Genomic DNA, 24693 nt, shown 5'->3' on the forward strand with positions numbered 1-24693 from the left:
CCAAGGACTTGAATATGGCCAGGATCCTTTCACAGAACACACAACAGAATTGCACATTTCACTGAAAACTTTTTATTGCTCTTTTGGATAGAAACGGGAATTTATTTGCCAGGAAGGATGATCCCATCATACTGAAAGAGAAGAGATTTAATTTTTTCAGAACAGGAGGCAACAGCAGAGATTGCAGCAATGGCTAACTTTTGAGAATTCACATCTGATTGATACATGAACTTGGGCTCTGAATCCCATCCTTTTCTGGACTAAATAGGAAGCTGGCTAGTTTTTACACTGTGCTGAACTGCACTATCATCTGAGAAAGGGGGCTCCTGTTAAAGCCATATTCCTCCCCTTCCATCTACCCCCATTCATGGTGACAGGGAGAAGGCCTAGTTCTGGATGTTCTTTTAAACCATCATCCCTGGAAGCCCCTGATTTGTCAAGGTGCCCAGTATTCTAACTTTAAAGAAGATACCCAGCAAATAGTACTATATTTTGCATCCCCAAATCCCAACTCCATTCACCAACACATTCCACCACTTCACTTGAGATAAATCAGCTTTACCTTCTGCTGGAACCAGCGCATGGCCTCCTCTTTGCTGATTCTGTGTTTGGCCCCAATGCAGCCTGTCCTGCGCTTCTTGTCTGCGATGCTGAAACCTGGCCTACCCAGCACCTGTCCCAGGAATAACCAACAGTCACCTAGCCAGCTCAGAGTCAAGAGCAGATGGACAAGACTCACACATTACAGACAGATCTTCAAAGAGTCACTTGGCAGCCCAATGGATTCTGGAGCAAGACCCATGATCTGTGTCTGACAAAGCTGCCACCAGCATCCCACACAACACACAGCCATACTATAAGTTTGCTTTGGAGGCTGGAACTTTCAGCACCCCCCTAACCCAGCCTATCTTCCAGTGGTGCTGAGGATCCTCCATTACTGCTCCCAAATCTCCATTTTTCTTTTTAAAAGTAACATTTAAAAATCAGCAGTGTAGAAAACATACAACTCTGAGAAGCACAAATATATATATTTTCTTCCCTCTGCTTCAGCTCAAAAATGCTTCCCAAAGGTGTGCTGTTCCTCCAACATCCTGTGAGTATCCAATTCTTATTACTTGTCTGTCTAATGAGGGTGCCACCATCTTTCAGGTTCCACACTAGTCAGGACTTCTGATTTAGGCTATTCAGTTTTATTGTTGGACCAAAACACAGCAGTAACACAAAAGGTCATTTCTATGTTAAAACCCCCTTCCTGAGCAAACCACTGCATCACCCAAAGCTGTTTCTATAGGAAGAACCAGGGGAAGAACAGCCTCAGTGCAGCCAACCAACCCATAGGCCAAATGTGGCACCAATACTGCCTCTCTCCAAAGTTTCAAATCACTGGCTGGAGGGAACAGTTTCCTTCATCCACCTTTAAGCCATGTGGGTGCTTTACAGATCCTCGATTGCAAGTTCCCCAACAGCAGGGATCCTGTCCACCCTGTTCAGAGCTGCACCCCTACATTTGCCACAAATGAGGCACATTTCCCCAAGGGGGAGGAGAACACAAAGGCAGACAATATTCAAAGCTGCAACTCAACATGTGAACACCAACATACCACATACGAAATAAAGATTCCCCTCTCCTCACAGACCAGGAGCGGGAAAAGATTAAATATTCATACCACATAGAAGTCCAGGCCGTAGATACCAATGCTTGGGTCATATTTGATACCCAGATCGATGTGTTCCTGGATCCCAAAACCAAAGTTTCCAGTATCTGAGAAGTTGTTTTTTCTTAACTCATACTCCCGCACCTGTGGAGAAAAATGCAGCAATAACATTCCTTGTCATCTTCAACTCCCTCCCACCCCCAAGTAATTATTAATAGCTCAGCCTGCAACATGCACCCCAGAGCAAACAGAAGTCAATGAAACTTGGCTGAGAACACAACCTGACTTCCTCACTATACCTTGACTATAGATTCACACCCCAACTACCCAGTATGACCTCTCCCAGCTTCCAAAGAGCAGAGAAAAACCCAGAGAAAGCAGAAGCATGAAATGACTCCCAAGCATCCTTTTTTTCTTTTCTTTTCTTTTTTTTTTTTTGAGACAAGAGTCTCACTCTGTGGCCTAAGCTGGAGTGCAGTGGCACAATATCAGCTCACTGCAACCTCTACCTCCCAGGTTCTAGCAATTGTCGTGCCTCAGCTTCCCGAGTAGCTGGGACTACAGGAGCCCACCACCAAGCCCGGCTAATTTTTATCTTTTTTAGTAGAGATGGTGTTTCACCATGTTGGCCAGGATGGTCTCGAACTCCTGGCCACAAGTGATCCAACCGCCTTGGCCTCCCAAAGTGTTGGGATTACAGGCGTTGAGCCACCGTGCCCAGCCTCAAGCATCTTTTAAACCACCAAGAACAGTTTAACCCTGCTGATTGTAGAAAAAGCCTTTTAGAAGCTTAAGTAAATAAATATCAAGACACCAAAGAACAGAACATTAAACGTAACTTATCTACATGTGTTACTAAAGGAGTGCTGATCAGTATCACTCCACTAGGGGATTAGGCTCACCTTTAGACCCTTCTCCAAGATTTCTTCTGCCTTGGCCCCTCGAACCGTGCAGTGGACAGCAATCTTTTCATTTCTCCGGATGCCAAAGGATCTGACAGTGTATCTAGCTGCAGGAAGTGGGTAACAAGGAGTCAGATGCCATCATACCCCCACTACACTCACCTCTTTCCCAGAACACCATCTCCATGACTTAAAGAGACATTAAGCATTCATCCACACTCTTTTAAGTTGTGGTGTTCTAATTAGTGTCTCCCACATCTATTAATAAGATTTCATCCACAGCACAGATTTTCCCATTTCCAGACATCCAGCCATCCTTCAGCAGTTAAGAACAGTCTTAACGCCGAAGTTCCAGGAAGGGCAAGCTCACAACCAGAATAGGCCGAAGAAGCCACTAGTAAGATTATCATGTTCCAAAGAAAACAAAGCATTATTGACAACATCTACTATTTGCTGAAACCTTATTGTACTGTTATCCATATTTTACAGGTGAGGTTTTGAGAGGTTTATTAACTTGCCAAACATCACAGCTGGTAACAAAAAGCAGGAGTGGAATCCAAAGACTTGCCATATTTCACTGTCCTAAAGCAACTACACATGTACAACTCATTTTATCTTCCACAATTATAAAGTATTACCCTCTTTATGCAAAGAAAAAAGCAGAGGTCCAGAGAGCCCAGAGTCAGACCAGCAAATGGTGAAGCCATCACTCAAACCCAGGCAATCTGTATACAACTTTTGAGATAGGGTCAACCACGGTGGAGTGCAGTGGCACTAATATAGGCCACTGAAGCCTCATGCTCCTGTACAGCCCTGTTCTTAATGCAGCCTATATAACCCTAACTGCTAATCAGATCTACTGATCTTTACTTCGTTCCTGACATTTCCACTCTATCTCATATCCTAGTTACTTAGGAAAATCTTTACTTGGGCTAGTCTTGGCTTAAGATCTGCTCAAATAAAATCTAGTGTTCCAATCCCACACGCCATCTTGAAAAAAAAAAAAAAAGACACTTCTTGGCCGGCTCATGAATTTAATGCTTTAAAAGTCATGCCGACTGTCACTTTCTAAACAGACTCGACAGCAGGTAAATCAAGAAACAACCAAGCGACCCAAGCGGGCAAACCCTGTATGTCCTTGTCACTACTCACCTTTGGAAAACACAGGGGTCTGCCCTGTGAGCTGCTCCAACACCTTGGCTGCTCGCGTCAGTCTGTCTCCACTCTCCCCAACACAGATGTTGAGACAGAGTTTGCGGATGCGAAGTTCCCGCATGGGGTTCTCCTTTTCACCTTGATCCTGCTGCAACAGGGAAGAGCAGCAGTCAATACACTCACAGCTGAGGGCCCTGAATTTCACTACTTTCTATCTGCACAGCATTTTTATTTCTGCTCATCCCAAATCGTAACGAAGACACTAAATGTTTAAAAGGTATCATGTTTAGGGGGCATCAAGGGAAGAAGACAGCTCGGGACCTATTCTTCCTCCACGAACGGAACGGGTGAAGAGAAAACTCAGGACAGTTGTTGAGTGCTAAAAGATACGGACACTGAGATCGAACCCTAAGAGGCTCAGGGTAACGAAGAGCGCCCCCATTGTAAGGCCAATAACGGGAGTGAGCGAGGAAACAGAACTTAATTGCTCAGTTAACAGGAAACACGTGGTTATGCGACGTCCAGCATCCCATTCGGAAGCTGTCTAAAGGCTGGCACCTTCCCTAAACAGAGCAACCGGCTAAGGTTTCCTAGCACCGAGCAAGTCTCAAGTCCCCGGGACCAGGAAAAGGCCCGGACCCCCCTGCCTCAGAACCCTCCATTCACCCCATCTGCCCCCGCTGCAGCCTCCTGACCGTGCTTCTGAGCACTCCGGGCAAGTGCCCGAAGCCGCTCCTAAAACCATGGCAGGGAAAGTGACAGAATTCAACCCTGCGTCCTTGGCTCGAACGGCTCTGCCAGTTTTGGGCCGGCAAGCATTGCGGGCTCCATATTCCTCGGGCTGCGGGCGAAGTAGCCCCCGCAGGCTCGGCCTGCCATGGATGGCGACGGATAAAGGAAAGCAAATCCAGGTCCCAGCTACTCACCGCCATGATGGAGAGCAGGAAGAGAAAACGGAGCTTCCGGCCCAGGGCCTTATGGGCCAGGAGGCGGGCTCTTTTCCCAGGCTAACCACAGAGATGAAGAAGAGGAAGAGAGGCGCATTTGGCAGAGCCCTGCAGCGTCGGCTTCTCCCTTGTGGGTAGTGCTAGCAACTGCAGGCGACGCTGGCTGAAGACCGAGATCTGGGTTTTCCAAAAATAGTTTTTGAAAGCTCCCGAATCAGCACGCCCTTGAGTTTCCGGACCTTGAGGACGTTCTCTCCTCCCAGTGTCAGGAGCTGGTGGTCCTTGTGTGATGAGAACGCCAAAACTACATTAAATCAATCATGCAAATTATGACGCAAATGTATTCTGTAACAACGTAAACAAATATAATTTATTTATTTATTTATTTTTTGAGACGGAGCCTCGCTGTGTCACCCAGGCTGGAGTGCAGTGGCGCGATATCGGCTCACTGCAACCTCCGCCTCCCGGGTTCAAACAATTCTCCTGCCTCAGCCTCCCAAGTAGCTGGGATTACAGGCACGCACCACCATACCTGTCTAATTTGTTTGTATTTTTAGTAGAGATGGGGTTTCACCATGTTGGTCGGGCTGGTATTGAACTCCTGACCTCAAATGATCCACCCGCCTTGGCCTCCCAAAGTGCTGGGATTACAGGCGTGAGCCACCACTCCGGGCACAAATAGAATTTATACAAACGGAAAGGAGTGATGGCTTAAGAGTCCCGAGCTTGAAGACAGGCAGATGTGGTCCTGTCTCGACCAGCTAGTAGCCATGTGACCCTGGGCAAGTTACTACAGGGTGCGTATTCCTAATCTGAAAAGCCTGGGACCAGACGGTTTTTAGATTTGGGATTTTTCCGGATTATGGAATATTTGCATAATCATAATGAGATATCTTGGGGATGGGACCCAAGTCTGAACATGAAATTAATTTATGTTCCATATACACCTTATACACATAGTCTGAAGGTAATTTTATACAATATTTTAAGTAAGTTTGTGCATGAAACAAAGTTTGTGTACATTGAACCATCAGAAAGCAAAGGTGTCACTATCGCAGCCACCCTTGTGGACAATCTCTGGTTGGTTGGCCTAACCATTTTTCCAGACTGTAAATGTATATGCTATTGATAAGCAATACTTTCTTACGCTTATTCACATATAAGTACTTAACAGCGGCCGGGCGCAGTGGCTCACGCCTGTAATCCCAGCACTTTGGGAGACCGAGACGGGCGGATCGCGAGGTCAGGAAATCGAGACCATCCTGGCTAACACGGTGAAACTCCGTCTCTACTAAAAATACAAAAAAAAAAAAAAAAAAATTAGCCGGGCGTGGTGGCGGGCGCCTGTAGTCCCAGCTACTCTGGAGGCTGAGGCAGGAGAATGGCGTGAACCTGGGAGGCGGAGCTTGCAGTGAGCCGAGGTCGCGCCACTGCACTCCAGCCTGGGCGACAGAGCGAGACTCCGTCTCAAAAATAAAAAATAAGTTCTTAACAGCAAAATATATGCTATGTCATTAATACAGTGAAAAAGTAATGTGTTCAGGGCAACTAAGCAGCAGAGGAGCATCACCAGAAAACCTGGATCAGCTGTGAAACAACAGCGACCCCCCCCCTCCTCCCCCCCCCACCACCCCTCACCCCCCACCCCCCACCCCAGCCCCGCCAACCAGGCCAGGCGCTGTGGCTCACACTTGTAATCCCAGCGCTTTGGGAGGCTAAGGCGGGTGGATCACTTAAGGTCAGGAGTTCGAGACCAGCCTGGCCAACAGGGTGAAACCACGTCTCTACTAAAAATACAAAAATTAACCGGGCCTGGTGGTGCAAGCCTGTAATCCGAGCTACTCGGAAGGCTGAGGCAGGAGAATCGCTTGAACCGAGGAGAAGAAGCTTGCAGTGAGCCAAGATCACACCACTGCACTGCAGCCTGGGTGATAGAGCAAGACTCTGTCTCAAAACAAACAAACGAACAAACAAAAAACAGCGACCACAAGTGGCAGGCTTTCAGTCTCCACCTATGATGCAGTGTTTTGATTAAAAGATTACTGTACACTGTATTTTTTTTAAGGTGAGAAGAAACATCAGAAGCAGTTGAGGGAGCAGGAAGTGGGTCCCCTAGGGAAAAGGAGGCATTCTCCTGGATGGCTTTTTAAAACGTTTCCTCCAGAGTCATCTGCCTTTTTTTTTTTCTTTTTCTATTTTTTGTTTTTTGTTTTGTTTTGTGGCAGGGTCTTGCTCTGTTGCCCAGGCTGGAGTGCAGTGGTGTGATCTTAGCTCACTGCAGCCATGACTTCCTGGGCTCACATGATCCTCCCACCTCAGCCTCCCACGTAGCTGGGACCACAGGTGCACACTACCATGCCCAGCTAATTTTTTAAATTTTTTGTAGAGATGGGGTCTTGCCATGTTGCCCAGGCTGGTCTCCAACTCCTGGACTCAAGCGATCCTCCCACCTTTGCCTTCCAAAGTGCTGGGATTACAGGCATGAACTGCCACACCAGGCTTCATCTGCTTCGTTACCAATGGTTTTTGTCTTAGACATGATTTTGTTATGAATGCATTCTGCTCTTGCCCCTCAATAAGCTCATCGTGCATTTTCTTTTTTTTCTTTTCTTTTCTTTTTTTTTTTTTTCTCAGACGGAATCTCACTCTGTTGCCCAGGCTGGAGTGCAGTGGCTCCATCTTGGCTCACTGCAACCTCCGCCTCCTGGGTTCAAGCAATTCTCCTGCCTCTGCCTCCCAAGTAGCTGGGATTACAGGAGTCCACCACCATGCCCGGCTAATTTTTGTATTTTTTTTTAGTAGAGACAGGGTTTCACCATGTTGGCCAGGCTGGTCTCAAACTCCTGACCTCAAGTGATCCACTCACCTCAGCCTCCCAAAGTGCTGGGATTACAGGCATGAGCCACTGCACCTGGCCTACAAATCTTTAAAAATGTAGCATCATGTCTCGTCTTAAATTTCTGCAACCAGCCAGGTGCAGTGGCTCATACCTGTAATCCCAACAGTTTGGGAGGCCAAAGTGGGAGGGTTGCTTGAGCCTAGGAGTTTACGACCAGCCTGGGCAACATGGCAAGACCCTGTCTCTGCAAAAAATTTATTAGCCTGGCATGATGGTGTATGTGTGTGTGTTCCCAGCTACTTGGGAGGCTGAGGTGGGAGGACTGCTTGAGCCTAGGAGGCTGAGTCTGCAGTGAGCCATATTTATGTCACTGCACTCCAGCCTGGGTAATGGAGTGAGACCCTGTCCCCACACCCCAAAAAATTCTGCAATCAGCCTGTTAAATATTCAGTTTCCTTAAATTTTCTGTTCATCGTGATAGATCTTGCTTGTTTCACCTTCAGTATACCATTAAGCGGCACATGTTGGATGGATCCATCAGTGCAATGCTGATGGATCTACTCTTTCTTTTCTTTTTTGTTGAGACAGAGTCTTGCTCTGTCATCCAGGCTGGAGTGCAGTGGCATGATCTCAAGTCACTGCAACCTCCATCTCCCGGGTTCAAGAAATTCTCCTGCCTCAGCCTCCTGTGTAGCTGGGATTACAGGCACCTGCCACCACACCCAGCTAATTTTTGTAGTTTCAGTAGAGATGGGGTTTCACCATGTTTGCCAGCTGGTCTTGAACACCTGACCTCAAGTGATCCACCCACCTCAGCCTCCCAAAGTTCTGGGACTACAGGTGTGAGCCATCGTGCCCAGCCAGATGGATCTACTCTTTCAATACACAATGAAGATCTTCATTTTTTTGCTTTATGCGTTGTTTTTCTCTTTTTCATTAACTTCTGTTCATCATTTTCAGCATATAGAACTTCACCAGTTTATCCTTCTGTTTTTTTCTTTCCTTTTTTTTTTTTTGAGATAGATTCTTGCTCTTGTTGTCCAGGCTGGAGTGCAGAGGCACGATCTCGGCTCACTGCAACCTCTGCCTCCCAGGTTTCAATTCTCTTGCCTCAGCAATTCCCTTGCCTCAGCCTCCTGAGTAGCTGGGATTACAGGCACCTGCCACCACACACGGCTAATTTTTTTGTACTCTTTTTTTTTCTTTTTTTTCATTTTTTGAGACGGAGTCTCCTTCTGTTGCCCAGGCTGGAGTACAGTGGCACAATCTTGGCTCACTGCAACCTCCGCCTCCTGAGTTCACGCGATTCTCCTGCCTCAGCCTCCCAAGTAGCTGGGACTACAGGCATGCACCACCGCACCCAGCAAGTTTTTTTGTACTTTTAGTAGAGACGGGGTTTCGCCATGTTGGCCAGGCTGGTCTCGAACTCCTGACCTCAGGTGATCCGCCCACTTCGGCCTCCCAAAGTGCTGGTATTACAGGCATGAGCCACCGCGCCTGGCCATCCTTCTATTTCTTTAGGTCATCTACGGTGTTTATGCCAACACCATACTCTTCTGTAGGATATTTCACACCTACACTTCTGTCCCATTTCTCCAGCAACTTGACTTTCTGTGCTATAAACATAACTGCTTCCTCTTTTTCTTTTTTCTTTTTTTTTTTTTTTGAGATGGAGTCTCACTCTGTCGCCCAGGCTGGAGTGCAGTGGTGCCATATAGGCTCACTGCAACCTCTGCCTCCCGGGTTCAAGCGATTCTCCTGCCTCAGCCTCCCGAGTAGCTGATTACAGGCGCCTGCCACTACACCCAGCTAATTTTTGTATTTTTGGTAGAGACAGGGGTTTCACCATGTTGGCCAGGCTGGTCTCGAACTCCTGACCTCAAGTGATCCACCCGCCTCGGCCTCCCAAAGTGTTGACATTGCAGACGTGAGCCACCTTGCCTGGCCTGCTTCCTCTTTTCCTTATCACTATTACTCGTAGGGGTATCTGCAGGCCTTTCTTTACACTTTCAACAATATCTTTACACCACAGAACAGAAAATAATAATTAAAAAAACACAGTGAGTGATGTGCATAGATCTCTGCCCTATTTGAGGCATGTGGGGAACCTGCAGTTGGCATGTCTGGCCTGCACATGTGCCATCATGTTACCCCTTTTTTTTGTTTTTTTGTTTTGAGATGGAATCTTGCTCTGTCACCCAGGCTGGAGTGCAGTGGTGTGATCTCGGCTCACTGCCACCTCCGCCTCCCAGGTTCAAGCGATCCTCCTGCCTCACCCTCCAAAGTAGCTAGGATTACAGGCGCACACCACCACACCCGGCTAATTTTGTATTTTTAGTAGAAACGGGGTTCTACCATGTTGGCCAGGCTGGTCTCAAACTCAGCCTCCCACCTCAGCCTCCCAAAGTGCTGGGATTACAGGCATGAGCCACCACGCTCAGCCTTGTGTTACCTCTTGTGGACATGCTTTCATGGCGGAATCTGAGTGGGAGTGGAAAAGAGATATCACAGCTGAAGGGGGCTGGGAGCATCTTTTTTCCCTCAAGAATGCTGAATAAACTGTATGCTGTGTACCTGCATTTTAACTGCCACCTGTCACATTAGGTCAAGTGTGAAATTTTCCACTGTGGCTTCGTGTCAGTGCTCAAAGTGTTTCAGAGTTTAGAGCATTGCAGATTTGGGGTTTTCAGATTATGGATGCTCAGTCTATAATTAGAATCCTATCAGCCTCAGTTTTCCTCATCTGTAAAATGGGTACCATAAGATAATTATGTAAAGCACATGATAAGCCTGAAATAAATTGTGACTCTTGTTATTAATATAAAGCTGGTATATCCAAGCAACATCCTCTTCTAAAAAGTGTTAGACATGGTATTGTAATCAAGAGATGGCCTGCAGGTTAGCCTCTGATACACAAGGACTTCAACCTGGACAGTAAGAGGTCCCCCTGGCTTGCACTGAATCCTCAGCAGCAGGACCCATGGATAGGAGACCAGGACCCATGTTCCAGGCTGTAGCTAGCTTTGAGTCAGCCAGTTCCTTTAATAGGAACAAACTGATGGAAAGAGGAGAACACAGCAGGTTTTGGTAGGGAAGGAACCAAGCCTCTTCCTTCTGCTGGCACAATTCCCTTCTCTCATCCTCATAAGCCATAAGTGAGATAGAAGCCGCAGTCTCCCCTGATTTCACCCAGAGGGACCAGAGGGCACTTCTGGGAAACTGGGCTGATGGAGGAGGGCAAATGGAAAATGCCCCTCCTTTGAGCCTCCACCCTCAAGTACCCACTGGCCAACTCAGAGCTGGGGTTTCAGCCAGACTCCCAGGAGGGGCTGCTTCGAAACTTGGAATAAAGAAACAACAGAATGGGCCAGGCACTGTGGCTCATGCCTGTAATCCCAGCATTTTGGGAGGCCGAGATGGGTGGATCACCTGAGGTCAGGAGTTCAAGACCAGCCTGGCCAACATGATGAAACCCTGTCTCTACTAAAAATACAAAAAATTAGCTGGGTGTGGTGGCGGGCACCTGTAGTCCCAGCTACTTGGGAGGCTGAGCCAGGAGAATCGCTTGAACCGGGAGGCAGAGGTTACAGTGAGCTGAGATTGTGCCATTGCACTCCAACCTGGGCAACAAGAGCAAAACTCTGTCTCAAAAAAAAAAAAAAAAGAAAGAAAGAAAAAAAGAAAAGAAACAACTGAATGTAACACATGGTCCTGGATTTTCTTTTGCTATAAAGCATGTTATTGGGACAATTGGCAAAATCTGAATAAGGTCTACAGATTTCAGAAATGTATCATGTTTATGTCCTCATTCTGATTACTGGATCTTGGTTTTGTAAGAAAATGTTCTTGTGTTTAAATAAAAGCACATTCAGTATTTGCAGTAGAGGGGCATTGTATCTGCAGCTTACTCTGAAATGGCTCAGAATGAAACAAATTTAGAGGGGAAATAATAAAGCAAATGTAGCATGTAGAGGCTAAGGGAACTTCATCTTGGATTTTAATCTGCCATATTGACTTCTGATTTTTATTTATTTATTTATTTATTTTTTATTTTTTTAGAGACAAGTCTTACTATGTTGTCCAGGCTGGTCTTGAACTCCTGGACACCTTGGCCTCCCAAAGTGCTAGGATTACAGGCATGAGCCACTGCTCCTGACTTCTGATTAACCCCAGTTCCAGGAATGCCTCTATGATTTCTACTTTATCTACTATTAAGAGCTGTAAATCCTGCCCTTTAGGTCAAAACAACCATGATGTTAGCATTATAAACACTTAATATAAATCCTCTTTTTAAGCAGATTATAGGCTATGTCACACATAGCATTTTTGCCTTTCCCAGAGGGTTGACCTCAATTGTCCTACACATTTCTTCTGAAGCACATATACCCTTTCCCTATGGTATATGAGCCCTGGGTCTTGGGGGTAATAGTACGGAGACCCACTGTCTCATGGCTGCCTGAGACATGACTTCTCTTCTAAGTGTCTTACATGTTTCTTTCTGAGAAACTAGATTTGTCATCCTCTTTCTTCAGCCCATCAGCTCCCTTGGCCTTTGGGGGTAGGTTTGGATATACCTTCTCACCGCAGAACATGGTGAAGTTAAGTTTTAGGGAATCTGCTGGGCATAGTGGCACACATTTATAATTCCAGCGGTGGAAGAGGCTAAGGCAGGAGGATCCTTTGAGCCCAGGGGTTTGAGACTGCAATGAGCTATGATCCAACCACTGCACCCTAGCTTGGCTGACACAGCCAGACCATACCTAGCCGCCTCTCAATCAATCAATCAATAAAGGACTTGGGGAATCTGGGTGAAAAATATATGGGACTTCTTGCAACTTCTATGTAACTTAAAGGGAAACAGGTACCTGGGGAGACATAAAATTGAACTCATTCTCAAAAGCTCAATCCCCACCCCAACTCCACCTTTTCTTTAAACAAACTTCCCAGAATAGCTCTTAAATGGCTGTATTGCCCATACTGTGATAATGAGGGTGGCTGATTAATAACTAATTTACTGTCCCTACCAGGCACCAGCTCACTCAACCTTCAGCATCCCTGTGGAGGCAGACACTATTGCTTTCCCATTTTACAGATGAGCAGACAAACACATAGAAGTTTAGTAACTTTTTTTTCTTTTTTTTGAGATGGAGGAGTTTCGCTCTGTCGCCTAGGCTGGAGTAGAATGGCGTGATATCTCGGCTCACTGCAACCTCCATCTCCTGGGTTCAAGCAATTCTCCTGCCTCAGCCTCCCAAGAAGCTGGGATTACAGGTGCCCGCCACCACGTCTGGCTAATTTTTGTATTTTCGGTACAGACAGGGTTTCGCCATGTTGGCCAGGGTGGTCTTGAACTCCTGGCCTCAGGTGATCTACCCGCCTCAGACTCCCAAAGTGCTGGGATTACAGGTGTGAGCCACCGTGTCCAGCCGTGTCCAGCTTTTTTTTTTCTTTTTTTAGACAGAGTCTTGCTCTGTCACCCAGGTTGGAGTGCAGTGGTGTGATCTCAGCTCACTGCAACCTCTGCCTCCCGGGTTCAAGCAATTCTTGTGCCTCAGCCTCCTGAGTAGCTGGGACTACAGGCATGCACCACCATGCCCAGCTAGTTTCTGTATTTTAGTAGAGATGGTGTTTTGCCATGTTGGCTAGGATGGTCTCAAACTCCTGACTTCAAGTGATCTGCCCTCCTCAGCCTCCAAAGTGCTGGGATTACAGGCATACGCCACTGCGCCTGGCCCTTTTTTTTTATTTTCTTTTTTTCACTTAGTTGCCCAGGCTGGAGTGCAGAGGCACGATCTCAGCTCACTGCAGCCTCGACCTCCTGGGCTCAAGTGATCCTACCACCTCAACCTCCCAAGTAGCTGGGACCACAGGTATGCACCACCACACCTGGCCAATTTTTTTGTATTTTTTGTAGAGATGAGGTCTCACTATACTGCCCAGGCTAGTCTTGAACTCCTGAGCTCAAGTGATCCACCCACCTCGGCCTCCCAAAGTGCTGGGATTATAGGCATGCACCACCACTCCTGGTCTAGTAACTTTTAAGACAGTAATGAAATCAGGCAGTCTAATACCAGCGTCCCGTCCTATTTTAGAAGCCGACAGACCAGGCTAGGGCCCAGACCTTCCCCTCAGTTTTCCCGCCATGCATTTTCTTCTTTACAACCCCAGATGTCTGGCTCTTGCATCTGGACTCCCAATAACCCACCTGCCTCCTCACTGCTTGAGACAGAGGTCAGTAGAGGCAGAGGCAAAAAGACTTGCTTTGCTTTATCCAGCGCCTCAAGCTCATCGGCAGAAAGAAAACCATATTAGCAGGATCAGGATTAAGATAGTTCAGACAGCTGGGCGCAGTGGTTTACACCTGTAATCTCAGCACTTTGAAAGGCCAAGACGGGCGGATGAGGTCAGGAGTTTGAGACCAGCCTGGCCAACAGGGTGAAACCCTGTCTCTATGAAAAATACTCAAATTAGCCAGGCGTGGTGTTGGGAGCCTGTAATCCCAGCTACTGGGGAGGCTGAGGCAGGAGAATTGTTTGAACTTGGGAAGTGGAGGTGGCAGTGAGCCGAGATCGCATCATTGCACTCCAGCCTGGGAGAAGAGCAAGACTCTGTCTCAAAAAAGAAAAGACAGGGCCAGGCGCGGTGGCTCACGCCTGTAATCCCAGTACTTTGGGAGGCCAAGCTGGGTGGATCACAAGGTCAGGAGATCGACACCATCCTGGCTAACACGGTGAAACCCCATCTCTACTAAAAATACAAAAAAAATAGCCAGGCGTGGTGGCGGGCGCCTGTAGTCCCAGCTACTTGGGAGGCTGAGGCAGGAAAATGGCATGAACCCAGGAGGCAGAGCTTGTAGTGAGCTGAGATCGCGCCATTACACTCCAACCTGGGCAACAGAGCCAGACTCCATCTCAAAAAAAAAAAAAAAAAACAGAAAAAAGAAAAAGAAAAGAAAAGACAGTTTAGGCAAGAGAACAAGTCCAAGGCTTCTCCTTGAGCCACTCTTCCCAGGTGAGGCTCTACCACTCACTTCCTGGCTGCCTTCCTGGCTGCCTTGGTGACCTTGCTGCCAGTAGCTGCTTTTTTCTCCAATCTTGATGGCCCCAACAGCCACTGTCTGCTTCATGTCACACAGAGAAATGACCTAGGACATAGGACGTGAAGAAATAGGGGGAATACTTTTCAGAGCAGGAGCTATGGGACACTTGCAGGAGAGGTCAAGTGGGCCAAAAAAGTGATCATTTGAGTTATATATATGAGCTCATGTTCATTCTCCCAGTAATTCACAGTACATCTCTTGTACACATTTTACAGGTGAGAAAAGTGAGGCAGAGAAGTTGAAAGTCACTTGGCTGCAATGGTTAAAAACCTAGAAGTTGGCCGGGAGCGGTGGCTCACACTTGTAATCCCAGCACTTTGGGAGGCTGAGGTGGGTGGGTCACCTGAAGTCGGGAGTTCGAGACCAGCCTAGCCAACATGGTGAAACCCTGCTTCTACTAAAAATACAAAAAAAAAAAAAAAAAAAAAGAAAGAAAAATTAGCCGGGCGTGGTGATTGGCGCCTGTAATCCCAGCTACTGGGGAGGCTGAGGCAGGAGAATTGCTTGAACCCGGGAAGCGGAGGTTGCAGTGAGCTGAGATTGCACCACTGCACTCCAGCCTGGGTGACAGAGCAAGACTGTGTCTCAAAAACAAAAACAAAAAGAAACTAGAAGTCTCACACCAGTGCTTATATTCTTAGCTGCCCAACTCTCCTGCTGCCATCAGCAATGATCACAGGGAAAGCTTTCCTTTTGGTGCAGTCACCTTAGCAAAGGAATGCTCCCAGCCTCCAAGCAACCAGCAATTCCCCCATGCCCATCACAACCCATGTGGTGGTTCTCACAGTCAACTGGCAACCTGGGAGTTGCTTCTCCTGAGGTTTTTTGTTTGTTTGTTTTTGTTTTTTGTTTTTGGGAGACGGAGTTTCACTCTTGTTGCCCAGGCTGGAGTGCAATGGCGCGATCTCAACTCACTGCAACCTCCACCTCCCGGGTTCAAGCGATTGATTCTCCTGCCTCAGCCTCCCCAGTAGCTGGGATTACAGGTGCCTGCCACCATGCCTGGCTAATTTTTGTATTTTTAGTAGAGACAGGGTTTCGTCATGTTGGCCAGGCTGGTCTTGAACTCCTGACTTCAGGAGATCCACCCACCTCAGCCTCCCAAAGTGCTGGGATTACAGGCGTGAGCCACCGCATCCAGCCCCTGAGGGTTCTTGAAGGCATCCCTGACTTCATGTTGCAGAGAAAAGGCTTCGGCTCCTGGCTTTGTGTCTCATAATATTTTTGGTATGGGTAGGAAGACCTAACCCAACATTGCAAGATTTATGTTGGCAGCCTCTTTAGCCCAGCTCTAAAATTAGCCTTTATAGATTCACCCTTTTCCCCATTCACTGGGAGACCTGAAAGACTTGTTCTTCTTGCTCAGGCACAAATGTCTAACATATAGCACAGAACCTGGCACAGAAGCACTACGTGAAAGAGCCTACTCCCTAGATATTTGAGTTCAGAATGTAGTTCAAGCCCAGCCATGCAAGTGATACCTGGAGAGTCTAAGAAACATACTCCTAGCCTGCAGCCTTAACCAGGTAACTCTATCAGGGTGTGAGCCTCTAGGTTTAAAAGGCTTCATCAGTGGTTATGATAATCCAGCAGGTTTGAAAGCCACCGTCCTAGACAGCAGGAAGGGAAAAACCTCCCTACCAATCTCTGCTCTACTCACCTTCTCTAGAGCAGTATTTCTCAAACATTGATGTGACGTCCATTTACCTGGGGGATCTTGTTAAAACGCAGATTCAGCAGGTCTAGATGGAGAATGAGATTCTTCTATTTATCTTTCTTTCCTTTTTCTTTTTCTTTTTTTTTTTTTTGAGACAGGGTCTTGCTGTGTCTCCAAGATTGGAGTGCAGTGGCGTGATCATAGCTCACTGCAGCCTCAAACTCCTATGCCCAAGCCATCCCCCCACCTCAGTATCCCCAAGCACCACCATGCCCAGCCAATTTTTAAAATGTTTTATAGAGATGGGGGTCTCGCTATGTTGCTCAGGCTGGCCTCAGACTCTTGGCTTCAAGCAATCCTCCTGCCTCAGCCTCCCAAAGCACTAGGATTTCAGGTATGAGCCACTGCACTCAGCCAGATTCTGCATATCTAACTCCCAGGGCATGCCTGTGAAGCGGGTCCATGAACAACACTTTGAGTAGCAAGGCTTCAGAGTGGCCCCCACCTTGCTGTGATACCAGGCAAGCCCCTTTCTCTCTGTGGGCTCTTCTAACCTGGCTCTCAGATCCTTGTGACTAGGTTCTACTGCCTGGCTCAGGTGGCCAACTGGCTTCCTGGACCCAGAAGGAGGAAGGGGCAGCCCCGGTGGCCAGGTGCTGTTGTGTCTTACTGAGGGGCGGGTAGTCTGAGAAGCTTTCCACACACATGGGCTTGCCCAAGATCATCTGGGCGATGGCCAAGTCCCCAGATTTCAAAGCTCTGGGGTTGTCTTCCACTTTCTTGCCCAAGCGCTGGTTTGCAAACTTGCTGCTCTGCAAACATGCAGGCGATGTGGGCTGTGTGGCGGTACAAAACTGGTGAGTAGCCAGCTGTGGTGCAGCCAAGGTAGTTGAGAATGATCACCTGGAGGCCACGGTGGGATGGGGAGGGGAGAAAGGGGGGCATCAGCTAAGCCCCATCCAAAGGAGGTGACCCTGATCAACTAAGAGGTCAGGCACCTTGGGCACATTTTATTTTTTAATTTTTTGAGACAGAGTCTCACTCTGTTGCCCAGGCTGGAGTGCAGTGGCACGATCTCTGCTCAGTGCAACCTCCGCCTCCCCGGTTCAACTGATCCTCCTGCCTCAGCCACCCTAGTAGCTGGGATTACAGGCACATGCCACCATGCCCAGCTGATTTTTGTGTTTTTAGTAGAGATGGGGTTTCGCCATGTCTGGCCTGGCCAACATGTGTCCAGCCCCAGAATCTGTATTTTTGAAACACTTTCCCAGATAATTGTAAACCACCTGGTTTAAGAAATACTGCTTTTCAGCCAGGCATGGTGGCTCATGCCTGTAATCCCAGCACTTTGGGAGGCTGAGGTGGGCGGATCACTTGAGGTCAGGAGTTCAAGACCAGCCTGGCCAACATGGTGAAGCCCCGTCTCTACTAACAATACAAAAATTAGCTGAGCGTGGTGGCACATGCCTGTAGTCCCAGCAACTCGGGAGGCTGAGGCAGGAGAATCGCTTGAACTTGGGAGGCGAGGTTGCAGTGAGCTGAGATCCTGCCCCTGCACTCTAGTCTTGGCAAGAGTCAGACTCATTCTCAAAAAAAAAAAAAAAAAAGAACTATTGCTTTTCAAGATGTTGTTGTGGAAACTAACAGATTCACTGAAGTACATTGTTTTGTTCAAGGGTGCACACAAATAAAAGGCAGAGTAAGAATTCTAACCCAGGCAGTCTAGCTCCACCTCCACAGTGGTCAAGAGTCTAATACAGAGCCCATGCCCTGTGACCACTCTGAGTGAGCTGGCAGCCCTAGGAGCAGCGGGACATGCCCCTCAGTGGGTGTCTCACCTGGGAGACGAAGCTCGCCACCTCTGAGGGCGGGTCATTCTTGCTGTCCTGCCAGGTCACCTCGCCTGATGTCCTTTACTGATACGTTCTTCATATGGAAGCCCACCTTGTCACCAGGCAGGGCCTTGGTGCATCTCCACAGACTCGACTTCCATGGTGATGTTGCATGGGGCGAAGGTCACCACCATGCCTGCTTCCACCTGCACCACAAGCACAGTGCCAATACCTGGAGGGACAGAGCACCCAGGGCCATCAACAACCAGACCCCAGTAGGCCCCCAACCCCAAGCACCTCCACAAGGCATGAACTTATCCCCAGTCTTGTACCTGCCTGTCAGAGGCAGCTGCAGGGGCTTGTCCGTGGAGTGGGTAGCAGTGTGATTGAGTCCAGTGCTTTTAGCAGTGTCACACCTGCCACATTCCGTTCCTTCCTGGTGACCTTACAGCCTTCAAACCAGGGCATCTGTAAAAGCCACCAAATGTGCAGCTCACTCAGCCCAGAGAGAGCGCAGATCTGATCCAGGGCCCAGCCTGCAATTAACATGAACCTCAAGGGATGCATTCTAAACCTTGGTTTCCCCATCTGTGAAACAGAGATCTCACCATCTACCTTACGGGCTGTTGTAAAGACACAGAAGACCACACATGAGCCATCCCATGACATCTACTGTGCACTTGCTAAATGATGATGATTAAATCTCACAGGCCCTGTGAGATTGGCTCCCTGCATCAAGCTAATATATTTCAGAAAGCAGAGATTCCTGGAATCTGAATATCCCTTAGATCCCATTCTATCTGTTCATTACACAGGTGGAGAAACTGAGGTCTAGAGAAGGGAGGGACTTGTTAACATACAGCAAGTTAAATAAGTGTCAGGAGTAAAAATAAAAGTAAGATTCAAATACTCTAACACTCATTCTTTTCTTTTCTTTTTTTCTTTTTTTTTTGACACAGTCTCACTTTGTCACCCAGGCTGGAGTGGAGTGGCACAATCTCGGCTCACTGCAACCTCTGCCTCCTGGGTTCAAGCGATTCTCCTGCCTCAGCCTCCCCAAGTAGCCGGGACTACAAATGCACGCCACCATGCCAGGCTAAGTTTTGTATTTGTAGTAGAGACGGGGTTTCGCCATGTTGGCCAGGCTGGCCTTGAATTCCTGACCTCAGGTGATCCACCCACCTCAGTCTCCCAAAGTGCTGGGATTATAGGCATGAGCCACCACGCCTGGCCTCTAACACTCATTCTGAAAACTAAGACGGTTTGGTGCAGTGGCTCATGCCTGTAATCCCAGCACTTTGGGAGGCTGAGGTGGGTGGATCACCTGAGGTCAGGAGTTCAAGACCAGCCTGGCCAACACGGCAAAACCTTGTCTCTACTAAAAATACAAAAATCAGCCTGGCACGGTGGTGCATGCCTGTAGTCCCAGCTACTCGGGGAGGCTGAGGCAGGAGAATCGCTTGAACCTGGGAGGCAGAGGTTGCAGTGAGCCAAGATCACTCCACTGCACTTCAGCCTGGGCGACAGAGCAAGACTCCATCTCAAAATAATAAATAAATAAATAAATAACTACTAAGACTCAAGTTTCTAAAGACTCAGACATTTCCCAGTGAAGTTGCCTGTATTAGTCCGTTCTCATGCTGTTAATAAAGAGATACCCAAGACTGGGTAATTTATAAAGAAAAGAGGTTTAATTGACTCACAGTTCTGCATGGCTGGGGAGGCCTCAAGAAACTTACAATCATGGTGGAAGGGGAAGCAAACACGTCCTTCTTCACGTGGCAGCATGAAAGAGAAGTGCCAAGCAAAGAGAAAAGCCCCTTATAAAACCATCAGATCTTGTGAGAACTAACTCACTATCATGAGAACATAATGGGGGAAGCCACCCCCATTATTTAATTATCTCCACCTGGTCCCACCCTTGACACATAGGGATTATTACAATTCAAGGTGAGATTTGGGTGGGGACACAGAGGCAAACCATATCAGTGCCCTGAAGAATGTGCTTCAGGGTCTCAAAACTGTTCCTAAGGATGCTGACTTGTAAGCAAAGCCACCATTGTTGAGTGTAAGACCTTCCAGGGGGATGATTTTCAGTATGGCAATGCATTATACACATACCTTTTAAGAAGATATAATATTTACTCATCTAAAAACCCTGGCCAAAGCTTACAGACAATTGCTTCTTGGCATTTTGGCTAAGATCAAGTGCAAAGCTCAGAGACATAATCTTTGCCTTCAAAGACTGGAAACACAGGACAGAAGAGGCATAGAAGGAACAAAGGTGGCTGATATTAAAGGCTAAGTGGGCAGCCGGACTATCACAGCAGCAGAGTTGGTAGACACATAGGCTTAGATCCAACACACTGCCAGAAACTCAATAAAATGCTTCTCCTTTCCCGTCACAGGTCCTGGAGTAGATCTATAGGCTTCAAAACTTCAGTCCCCCATCAGCATTGAAAACAATGCCAACTCCAACCTTAGCACAATAGAGGAAGGCCTCTCAGTAGCTGGTCGACCCTCAGACATGGGAGGATGCAGTGATTGCATCAGGGGAGGCTTTGACAGGTGGGGGAAGGGGGCTCTAGACAAGGGAAACCTTCCATGGCAGAGAACCAGAGCTACACAGTATAGAAGCCACACAAAGCATATCTTGCCTCATGGACTCAAAAATTGGTATCCCAAGGAAGAATGCTACTGTTTCTATTCATATTTGACTCTTTTTGGGGTGGAGGAGTAGTGGATAAGAGGCTTTGAAAGCATTTTTTAGTAAGCACTTTTATATAAATAATTCAAGTTTGTAAAAGGAATATTTTTCTTTCTCAGAAAGGATAATTGAGGATCAGAAGTGGGTTGCCCAAGGCCCAGTGACTGGCAAATGACCAGATCAGAAGTTGAAAATGAGACCAACTCCCCAGACTCAAATACAAGCCTCTTCCCACTGAGCCTGCAGCGAGGGTGAGGTAGTGATGAACTTTACCCATTGGTTTGATGAACTTGGTGACTCACTTGTTTCTATGCCAATCCATAGTCCTGCTACTACAAGCCTATGAGGTCAGCAAACTACAAGCTGAATGCTGCAGGCTAACATGCTTTGTTCTTTTGGCATCTAGAATACAGTAGGTGTGTAATAAATGCTCAGAGGATGTGGGGATGAAACTCATGTGTCTCACTAGCTGAGATGTGTGATAATACTCAGGTTATGGGAAACAGGCACTGAAGCTTCAGGTTTCTGCTCTAATGTTATCTTAGAGCCCACCCCTGCTTGAATACCTGATGTACAGTAACTCTCCCACACTGTGTCCCTTCACCTTTTTGTAGAATTTTCTGAAGCACTTGTCATCATCTGCCTTATCCCTTCCCAGTCTCCCAGGAGACTGAGCTCCAACAGCAGAGTTGCTTCTTATTCACTGCGGCACTCTCAGCACCAAGGACAGTGCCCGGCACACTGGCGCTCAGTCACCATTTGAAGGGACACCCTGCCCCTGCAGGTCTAGTCTTTTCTCAAGGGCAATTGGGCAGTCTGTGTCAGAAGATTCCAAAAATAACGCCTACCCTTTGTTTCATTTTTTTTTTTTTAATGAAACTCTTGTAGAGGCAGGGTCTTGCTACACTGCCCAGGCTAGTCTCGAACTCCCAGCCACCAGTAATGCTCCAGCCTCAGCCTCCCAAAGTGCTGGGATTACAGGTTTGAGCCACCATGCCCAGTGGTTCATGAGGAATTTATTTCATTAGGAGTTGATTATAATTAAACTACCAAAGACACATGGAAAGATTTATTCACCAAGATGCTTATGACAGGTTTTAATTTTTTTAGTAGAGTTAACATTCTTAATTATGGCAGTTTTTTGTTTTCCGAGACAGGGTCTCACTCTGTCATCCAGGCTGGAGTGCAGTGGCATGATCATGGCTCACTGCAGCCTTGACCTTCCAGGCTCAAGCAATCCTCCCATCCCAGCCTCCTCAGTAGCATGCACCATCACGCCTGGCTAAGTTTTCTTTCCTTTCCTTTCTTTCTTTCTTTCTTTTTTTTTTTTTTTTTGTAGAGACAAGCTCTCACTATGTTGGCCAACTGATATCTTGGACTTCTGGGCTCAAGCAATCCTCCCGCCTTGGCCTCCCAAAGTGCTAGGATTACAGGCATGAGCCACCATGCCCAGCCCAATTATGGCAGTTTTTAATAAATTTAGAAACAATAGAAGGTGGTGACCTCAGGCTATCACCTAACTGCACTGTGTCCCAGTTTTCTTACTTTACCTGGGAATAAAATGCCTTCATCATGGGGTTGTATACATGTAAAGCACTCAGTCTTAAATCATTAATCGCCATTTACAGTGAATCATGGATATAGCCAACCTACCTACGTAGTGAGATGTGATATAAAACACCCATTAACTCTCCAACAGTTTAAATGGCAAAGAAAGTTTTAAAAATGTGTGTAGAGCATTATGTATAGTTTGAGTCCAGCTGTGAATACCTAGAAAGAATTGCATGAAAACTAGGTTATCTACAACTAGGTTATCTATAAGTCACAGGGTGGCAGTTTATGCTTCATATCTGCAGGAAATGCTTATTGTAAAGATGTTAGACATTAATTTTATAATCAGAAAAAGACAGCTATGTACACGTGGAGGAAAAGGCTAAGAATTCTCAAGTTAATTATAGAAAAGGTAGGCTTTAGGCAAATGTACTAAGTAATAACAATTAGCCTGTGAGCACCAACTGTCTGTGTGAGTGGATGTCCACGTAAAGTCTTTTGTTTAATTCTTATAACCCCGTAAAGTGAGTCCAAAGGCCCAGAGCATTAATATTAATACCTCACCTGCTCCTTTACTGTGGGCAAAGGATAGAGTTGGGGCTTGAATTCACGTCTGATGTTAGAACTCAACTCTTTTGGTAGGGAGATTCTTGTCTAGGAATGTCAAAAGCTATTTGAATGTGGGATCCCTGAGCAGAGGGACTGTGTCTTAGACACATTTATATTGCTCCCACATTGCCTAAGGTCGGATAACTTAGATACTGTAAGCATTGGCTAGAATTCTAGATCCAGCCAGCACTGCCCAACTTTCTGCAACGATGTAAATATTCTATTACTGCACTCACTGTTCAATATGATAGCCATATGTGGTTGCTGGGCACTTGAAATGTAGCTAAGGAATTATTTCATTTGATTTCATGTTAGTAATTTAAATAGCCACACGTACCTAGTGGCCACAACATCAGTCCGCACAGTTTTATGCTTACTGATTATGTAGTCTTGGGTGTACTCATGTCACTCATCTGTAAAATGGAGGTCAAAGCAGCCCCCAAAAGATCGTTCCCAGTGATCAGTCCATGAGCACACTGTGAATACTGGATATTTATTCCAGGAGAAGCTCAAAGATTTAAGTGGGCAAGTCTCATTTAATTGGCCCTGCCCAGCCGGCCCTCACCTTGCTGCCAGGTTCCAGCATGTTGTCCCCATGCCAGCCTGAGATGGGCACAAAGGGCACAGTCTGGGAGTTGTAACTAATCTTCTTGATATAAGCGTTCACCTCCTTGCTGATCTCCTCAAAGCATGTACTACTGTAAGGTGGCTCTGTGATGTCCATCTTGTTGACTGTCACAATGAGCTGCTTCATGCCCAGTGTATAGGCCAGCAGTGTGTGCTCACAGATCTGCTTGTTCTTGGAGATGCCAGCCTCACACTCTCCTACACCGCTTGCCACAATCAGCACAGCACAGTCTTCCTGGCCTGAGAGAGGAAGGCCCAGCTCAGACCTGGCCTGGGACACCCCCTGCCCATCCCCACAGCAGGGCCGAGGCAACCCTGGTGGTAGCTGTAAGGTGCCTGTGATCATGTTCTTGATGAAGTCACAGTGACCCATGGCATCAATGATGGTGACATAGTATTGCTTTGTCCAGAACTTCTACAGAAAGATGTTGATGGTGATGCCACTCATATGGTTTGGCTGTGTCCCCACCCAAATCTCATCTTGAACTGTAGTTCCCATAATCCCCACCTGTGGTGGAAGGGACATGGTGGGAGGTAACTGAATCATGGGGGCAGTTCCCTCATACTATTATCATAATAGTAAGTTCTCACGAGATCTGATGGTTTTTTTAAGGAGCTTCCCCCTTCACTTGGCTCTCATTCTTCTTCCTGCCGTCACATGAAGAAGGACATGTTTGCTTCTCCTTCTGCCATGATTGTAAGTTTCCTAAGGCCTCCCCAGCCATGCTGAACTGTGAGTCAATTAAACCTCTTTCCTTTGTAAATTACCCAGTCTCAGGTATGTCTTCATTAGCAGTGTTTCCACCCTGCCTTTAGCTTGTCCAGCACCCAGGAGTATGTGAAGGAGCCTTTGCCCATCTGGACCAGGAGTGAGAAGGAGAACTCCACGGTCACTTTTTTTTTTTTTTTTAAATGGAGTCTTGCTCTGTCACCCAGGCTGGAGTACAGTGGCGTGATCTTGGCTCACTGCAACCTCCACCTCCTGGGTTCAAGCGATTCTCTTGGCTCAGCCCCCTGAGTAGCTGAGATTACAGGCACATGCCACCATGCCCGGCTGATTTTTGTATTTTTAGTAGAAACAGGGTTTCACCATGTTGGTCAGGCTGGTCTCGA

General features: G+C 47.1%; 1 protein-coding gene and 1 pseudogene across 3 annotated transcripts; both read right to left on the reverse strand.

Moving 5' to 3' along the window:
* Nucleotides 1-56: 56 nt before the first annotated feature.
* RPL11 (ribosomal protein L11) lies at nucleotides 57-4970 on the reverse strand. Of its 3 annotated transcripts, none has more exons than XM_019012566.3 (6): nucleotides 4639-4970; nucleotides 3710-3860; nucleotides 2558-2664; nucleotides 1668-1799; nucleotides 563-673; nucleotides 57-131 (listed from the first exon to the last, which is right to left on the reverse strand). In XM_019012566.3, exons 1-6 carry the CDS (start codon nucleotides 4642-4644, stop codon nucleotides 102-104), a joined length of 537 nt encoding a protein of 178 aa, XP_018868111.1. In that variant the 5' UTR covers nucleotides 4645-4970; the 3' UTR covers nucleotides 57-101. The 3 variants fall into 3 exon arrangements, with proteins under 3 accessions (XP_018868111.1, XP_055243603.1, XP_055243608.1); XM_055387628.2 differs by having other exon boundaries at nucleotides 3710-3857; nucleotides 4639-4739; XM_055387633.2 differs by having other exon boundaries at nucleotides 4408-4659.
* LOC101151230 (elongation factor 1-alpha 1-like) lies at nucleotides 4800-24438 on the reverse strand (annotated as a pseudogene).
* Between the last annotated feature and the right edge of the window lie 255 nt (nucleotides 24439-24693).

Source organism: Gorilla gorilla, chromosome 1 (genome assembly GCF_029281585.2).
Source record: "Gorilla gorilla gorilla isolate KB3781 chromosome 1, NHGRI_mGorGor1-v2.1_pri, whole genome shotgun sequence".
Lineage (NCBI taxonomy): Eukaryota > Metazoa > Chordata > Mammalia > Primates > Hominidae > Gorilla > Gorilla gorilla.